This window comes from Haliotis asinina, chromosome 11, assembly GCF_037392515.1.
Source record: "Haliotis asinina isolate JCU_RB_2024 chromosome 11, JCU_Hal_asi_v2, whole genome shotgun sequence".
NCBI lineage: Eukaryota > Metazoa > Mollusca > Gastropoda > Lepetellida > Haliotidae > Haliotis > Haliotis asinina.
The window spans coordinates 7,234,650-7,242,130 of record NC_090290.1 but is presented as its reverse complement, the minus strand read 5'-3'; the positions used below and the strand labels follow the sequence as shown (position 1 = coordinate 7,242,130).

The 7,481-nt window shown below is 42.1% G+C and overlaps 1 protein-coding gene across 1 annotated transcript; it reads left to right on the top strand.

Moving 5' to 3' along the window:
- The first annotated feature begins 5,712 nt into the window (after positions 1 to 5,712).
- On the top strand, positions 5,713 to 6,762 carry LOC137256470 (ankyrin repeat domain-containing protein 29-like). The gene has a single exon (XM_067794309.1). The coding sequence runs from the start codon at positions 5,713 to 5,715 to the stop codon at positions 6,760 to 6,762; it is 1,050 nt and encodes a 349-aa protein (XP_067650410.1).
- The last annotated feature ends 719 nt before the right edge of the window (positions 6,763 to 7,481 follow it).

Below are 7,481 nucleotides of genomic sequence, written 5' to 3'. Positions count from 1 at the left end.
AAGTAAGGTTAAGAGCATAAAAAGTTAAACACAGGGCTCGACGTGACCAGCCGATTGATTGAATCGGGCCCATTCAACCACCCGTCTAGGTGAAGTAAGGGCCAAAGTGGTGTGTTGGGCAACAGGAACACGGTTGCAGGTTCCTATTGCCCTCAACCACCAGGATCCCCTCCTCCACCGACACAGGGCCGCAACCCACGGCCAACAGGCTGGTGGACCAAATATGCCCCCGGGTCCACTACGGGGGTGTCGGCGAGCTCTTGGCATTACCCAGCACCCACCACGAGGAGGTGGCTCGCCACGGGTGCCTATTGCATTTTTAAAAGAATTGGATTTGCTAAATGAATTGTAAATATATAAATATTTTATGCTTGGAATTTCGAATTAGGAACTTAGAGTGTTAGTGGCTGTATCCTCGAGGGGGGTTAAAGCACTGTAAAATTATTGTCCTCCTGAGAGGGTACGTAAGTCCCAAAACATTTGAAGTCAAATTTGATCTTCCTGTTTTTTAGTCGTAGTATTTCTGTCATTTTAATTTGTGGCTAATCTTGCATACAGTCACCAGCAGCTGAGAGGATGATGTAAATCCAGCTAGGGACCATGCAGGTAACAGAAATACTGTAAGTCCCCATGGCCCCTAGCGTGGTGATCTACTTTCAGTTGTTGGTGATCTATATAGCCTGTTTTTATATTGTGTTGTCTGAATAGGGATATTAGTTTTAACTTTTCACGCTAGTTTTATTTCTCATTGTGATATTCTAGTTGTTTTACTGTCCTTCGTCGACAGGTTTTTATCATATGCATAGATTCCATTTTTAAGAATGCTCTCGTCACAATATGGCTGCAATACTGCCGATGTGACGTTAAATATTAACTCACTCACTCACTCATTTAGTAAGTTGGAGTCAGTTAATGACAAATCAAGAACTGTAAATGTTCCTGTGCCAGGATGTAAATATGTATTGGTACCATCATTATATATACATAAATTATTATTTGAAATGAAATCCTCCAGAAGCTGACCTTTAGTGTTCGTGATTACACCATCCCAAAGTAGGTTGTGCCCATTTAAATCACCCATGAGAATACATAGTTTGGGTAACTGATCGTAGAGAGTTTGTAGATCAGCCTGCATAAGAGTTGATGAAGGCGGAATGTACAATGAACATAAAGTAAGCGTAATGTTCAAAGTCATTCGCACTGCAACAGCTTGAAGATTAGTTTTGAGTTTTACAGGACTGTGAATAACATCATGTCTTAAAAGGATTGAAGATCCTCCACTGGCTCTATCACCAGGTGGGGAAAAGTGATGATATGCATTATATTGACGTAAGTTAAAAGTATTTGTCTGCTTTAGATACGTTTCTTGCAAGCAGAATGCTGATGGTGTAAAGTCTTGGACTAATAGGTGAAGCTCATTAAGATTAGTCGTTAGGCCCCTGCAATTCCACTCAATAATATATGAAGAAACTATTTCTTTGGGGGATTTATTGGGGATGTACCCCTTGCTTTCCTAGAGGGCGACAAGCTATGTGTCCTACTTTGGATGTTTTCGGACACATCCATGTCTTCTAAGGATCCAAACTTATTAAAAAGTTTGATGGTGTCATTTGAACCTTTGGAGGTTCTGCTACTTTGACATTTTTCTATGTCATTTTTGGTTTTGATTTTATTTTGGGTAATATCTTTCCCATTATTTTGTGATTGAGGCTTAGGCATAGGCTGTGATGATGAGGACGATTGTTCTTGAGAAGATGACCGTTATTGAAATGGAGCAAGTGTTTTTGGAAGTGATTTAGCGGTCTGGGTCGACTGGTTGAGTGTGTATATTTCAGGTTTCTCTGTATCCACCCATGTCAGATCAGTTTGGCACTCCATTGACGAAGTGGATACATTTGCTTTGTGACTGGCGGCAGAGGGTATTCTCGTAACTGAGGCATAAGAAGTGGTCTGGTCTGTTGGGGAAAGAACAAGTTTCTTGGCATCAGCAACACTAACATTTTGCGTGAACTTAATTTTGTTTATTTCCATTTGTTGAATCCAGATGGGACATTGTTTCGAGAAAGATGAATGTGTCCCAGAGCAGTTTGCACATTTTTAATGTTGTTATTGCAATCCTCAGTAACATGAGTTTTCTCACTGCAATGAGCGCATGTTACCGAGTTAGTACATGTAGTGACACCGTGTCCATACTTTTGACATTTGAAACATCTCAGTGGATTGGGAATATAGGTATCAACACTGAGATTGCAATATCCTGCTCTAACTGATTTTGGAATGGTTGGTGAAGAAAAATGGAAAAGATAAGTATTAGTAGGTTTTGTTTCAGAGTTTATTCGTGTTGTAAATCTTTTGACAAAAATCACTCCTTGCTCTTTCATTTCTGCAGCTATATATAGTTCTGTCATATCAGAAAACAGTCGATCTCTGTCTCTGACAATCCCTTTGCTCGTATTCAGCGTCCTGTGAGGGGAAATTGAGACTGGAGCTCCAACGAACAACTCGGTAGACATCAGATTGCTGTTTCCGATTACACTCTATAAGGAGAGAGCCTGAACGTAATCGCCTGACATTTCTGACCTCACCCGCAATACCACGTATACCTTTTGATACTGCAAAAGGATTTAATTTAATAGGTGATTTGTCAAGAGTTTCCATAACGAGAAATCGTGGCCAATATTCGATTGAGCTGGACGGTCGAGGTTCATCATCATCATCATAGTCAAGGTGACGTTTGTTTCTTTTCAGGGGGGTTGTGTAAGCCATGAGTAATTTAGTATGGTTCATCATCTGAGCTCCCCATCCACCACGGAGTATCACAAGGACAATGCTAAAAACAAGTGGGCCTCCGACTTGCAGCACCAAGGATACTCAGATGATATACTCTAGCGGAAGAATTATAAATAACTAATCCACCAGATTGGCCCATGAGCCACCGCCTTCTGGCATAAGACTCTAGGCAAAGTTTAAATACATATTAACATTTTTCCAATTCCAAATCATTGCACTGTAATAATAAGTCCAAGTCCGAAATCAAACAATTCCAAATACAATGTGTGCATTGACATGTAAACAGTCCATACACAGGGCTTGGCATGACCAGCCGATTGGTTGAACCGGGCCCATTCAACCTCCCGTCTAGGTGAAGTAAGGGTCGAAGGGGTGTGTTGAGCAAAGGGAACGCGCTTACAGGTCCCCAGTGCTCTCAACCGCCAGACTCCCGTCCTCCACCGACACAGGGCCGCAACCCACGGCAAACGGGTTGGTGGACCAAATATCCCCCCGGATCCACTACGGGGGTGTCGGCGAGCTCTTGGCGTTACCCAGCACCCACCACGAGGAGGTGGCTCGCCACGGGTGCCTATACAATAACGCTTCCCCAACAAACTGTAGACGGTGAAAAACGCGCGCGTCCTCATACCGTTCACCTTACCATCTCTACACCATTACCCTGCCAAGTCCAGATGAATTCTCGACTCGGTGACGTCGGAGCAGACTTAAACGTATTGCAGGTAGTCGGAGCCGGATGCTGTGACCCCTCATTCAGTTCCGTGCAGTCATGGAACTGATAGGGCGTAAATCAGGAACGGTCCGAGCAGTCAAACTGGCACCGATTCCTTTGATGGGTCAGCTTAAAGTGGTTGGCGTGCTGACGTGACGTCATAGGTGGATGACCGGTCCAATCAAATCTCCCATTTCTTCTTCCTGTTATGCTGAAACGTCTCTATATGGATGAAATAGTCTTTCAATGGACACCAAAATGTCCGACCACTTCATTTTCGGCCATTCCAGTTTCCGGCATATCCACGTCGTGGACAAGCTGATTTTCTGTGGCATGACTCACGTGCAGTTTAGGTTGAAGGTATCGTGTTCTCTACAGTACCCACAGACTAATCAACTTTTTAAAAATTTCAATACCAGGTGTTTGAAGTTCACGTGTAAAACACATGCAGAGGCAAAAAGAAAGGTCATTGCGCACAAAGTGCAACGTGCGATACGTGATATCAACTTTCATGTGCTTCGTTACATGTTAAATCGGTTTGTATTAAATGTTTGAATAACGTTATGCAATTTTAGATTGTGCACAGTTACTTCTTTCCGTTAGTATATACGTTAAATACGTTACTCCCTTTTGAGAATAGTGCTAGTAACAATTCCAGTTGCCAATTTAAACAGCCAATTTTATAATAACATAAAAAAATTAAAATGAAAGAAAAAAGAAACACAAAACTATGCCAGTGGACCCATTTCAATCAGTTATATATCTTTACAAAATACCACTAGTTAGATGAACCTAAATCAATGTAAATGTCACAGTTGGATCAAGTTTTGATCAAGTTTTGAATGCTTATCCCTTGATATAAAAATGTCAATACCCTCAATATACTCAATTACATTCCTCCTTCTTGAAGGTCCTGATTGACGTATGTACATCCAAGACTTGCAAACATGGACAACGATGTGGCGACACTCGATCTGGAAAAGCCATCTGCGAACAAGGTACATGTTTCTCTACTTAGTAGTTTTTACCGAACAAAATCGGGTAAGGGGTCTAGGCTAACTGCCCCCCGGACAAGTGCCCCCGCCAACTGCCCCGAGACATGATGCAGAAGAAGTGGGACACTCTAATAGGCATTACTAAATTACATGCAACAAAACCCTGTGTCGGTTATACCTAATTTTGTTGCCAGTCCAGATTCGACGTTGCACTGGCCATACGCGATATACACACGAATCTATCTTGCAAACATCTACTAAATCATTGAATTATAAAATGATCTTGCTACTGGTCAATACGGCATCGTCCTCTGTTGGTTAAAGCAGCACTCCACAAATATGCACCACCACTTCTTATTCCACACTCAGTAACAAAGCTACTATTAGATCTTATATTTGTGATCTAATGCAGAAACGTAGGTATAAACTTGTTTTACTCCCTCTATGGTTGAAATATTGCCGATGTGACTTTAAATTTCAACTCACTCACCTAATGAACTCAACGTCATAGTGATAGTCATCCATAGTCATCTCATAAATGTTCAAGCTTTTTAGGGCTCCAATTTTTGTGAAGTAAAAAATGAAAATAAATTGTTTAATTTATAAACAAAATACACCATCAGTGACATTAGTTAGAATTGTATTGCGCTTTGGACACAAAACGGGGCATATTCATTAGAAAGTGTAAGTAGACTTTACATTAGAAATTCCAATTTCAGTGAGTGACTTAGTTTAGTTTTACGCAGCACTCAGCAATATTATACTTAGTAATATGACGGCAGTCTGTAAATAATCGAGTCTGGACCAGACAATCCACTGATCAACAACAGGAGCCTAGATCTGCGCAACTGGGAACCGATGACATGTGTCAATCAAGTCAGCGAGACTGACCATCAGATCCCGTTAGTCGCCTTTTACGACAAGCATATTCGCCTTTTATGGCAAGCATGGTTTGCCAAAGGCCTTTTCTTCCCCGAGACCTTCACGGGTCTCCAATTTCATATGATTTAATGAGTTATTAGCACACGGTGTAGTTTTAACTGACATAGAAACTCGGAGTAAACACGAGTTTGAAAAAAGGATCTCAAGAGAATATATCTTTAAAAACAACCCCATATAACTATGTCTACACGCACCCTGAGGAGGCAGTGTTACAGAACTTATTCTATAAGATACTTACTGCATTGAATGATGTTAACCAATTGTAACAGAATCATGTGCATATTCACAGATGAGAAACGGAACTATCCTCCAAAACATGAGAAGCAGGAATTCTTTGCGAATAGCTTACTTCACAATGCCTGCAGGAGGGGTGACCTTAACCTGGTGAAACACATCGTGTCCCGGGGTTTAGTCGACAGCAACACTAGAGACGGGAAGCACGGGAGGACACCACTCATGGTTGCAGCAGAGCTGGGACATTGCGGAATATTTACCTTTCTTATTAGAAAAGGAGCTAATATGTCACAAGTGGATAATGATGGTAAAAGCATCCTTCACTGGGCATACAAGGGCGGACATATGGGTATGGTAGAGTGTCTACTCCCACAGTACCGTATTCACACTTCGAATGTACCTCACTTCATGCAGGCTGCAGCGCTGGGACTAAAGGAGGTTTTAGAGTTCCTCGTGTGTATGGGTGCAAATGTGTCACAAGTGGATCACCGTGGCAACAACGTTCTCCACTGGGCCTGCCGATTCGGACATGTGAGTACAGTAGAGTATGTGCTCGCACAAGGCAGTGTGAATATTAACGGAAGAGGAAGATACGGTGTCACTCCCTTAATGGTGACCGCACGATATGGACACAAAGACGTTTTTGAGTTCCTCTTGTGTATGGGAGCTAATGTGTCACACGTGAACGATGATCTTGACAACGTATTACATTACGCCTCACATGCAGGACATGCGGAGATAGTTAAGTATATCCTGTCCAAAGAGATCATTAACGTTAACGGTAAAGGAAAGGGTGGAATGACACCTTTGATGAGCGCAGCACGCTTAGGACGTATACAAATATTTGACCAACTGGTGAGGAAAGGCGCTGCAACTCGCTTAGTTGATGACAATGGTAATAACATACTTCACTTGGCTTCATGTGGTGACCATCTGAAGATGATACAGCATATCCACTCACAGAATATGACCGACATTGGCGCCAAGAACAAGAAAGGGAAAACAGCAGCCATGATAAGTGTGGCAACCCATACACGAAAACGTAACATGAATAAGATTCTTGCTTCTCAGGGCTGTCTTGTGAAGTAAGCGAGTGAGTGAGTGAGTTTAGTTATATGCCTCATTTAGCAATATTCAAGCAATATCACGGCAGGGGATACCAGCAATGAACATCACATATTGTTCCCATTTTGGGCATCGAACCTGGGTCTTTGGTGTGAAGACTGCTTCGGCCCCACCCAAACATTGAAACAGGAAATGAGTGAGTGAGTTTAGTTTTACGCCGCATTAAGCAATATTCCAGCTCGATGGCGGCGGTCTGTAAATAATCGAGTCTGGACCAGACAATCATGTGATCAACAACATGAACATCGATCTGCGGAAGTGGGAACCAATGACATGTGTCAACAAAGTCAGCGAGCCTGACCACCCGATCCCGTTAGTCGCCTCTTACGACATGCATAGTCTCCTTTTATGGCAAGCATGGGTTGCTGAAGGCCTGTTCTACCCCGGACCTGTATTGGTACTTCATTTAGCAATATTCCAGCAATATCAGGGCAGGACATACCAGACATGGGCTTCACACATTGCACACATGTATGGAATACAACCGGGTCTTCGGCGGGCATGTTTTGATTATCAATCCTTTATTATCATAAGTAGGTAGATCTAGAGTTTTTCAAACGGGTTGTTATTAAAATATGATAGGTCAATTTGAGGACAATTTGGTCAAGTTTTATTTCATTTACATGTGGTCAGATGATCTTTTTAGTTTTTGTCATCGTCGTTTATATATCAGTTCAAATGTC

Coding starts and splice junctions, on each gene's coding strand:
- LOC137256470 (XM_067794309.1), top strand. CDS start 5,713: ATGTGCATATTCACAGATGAGAAACGGAACTATCCTCCAAAACATGAG.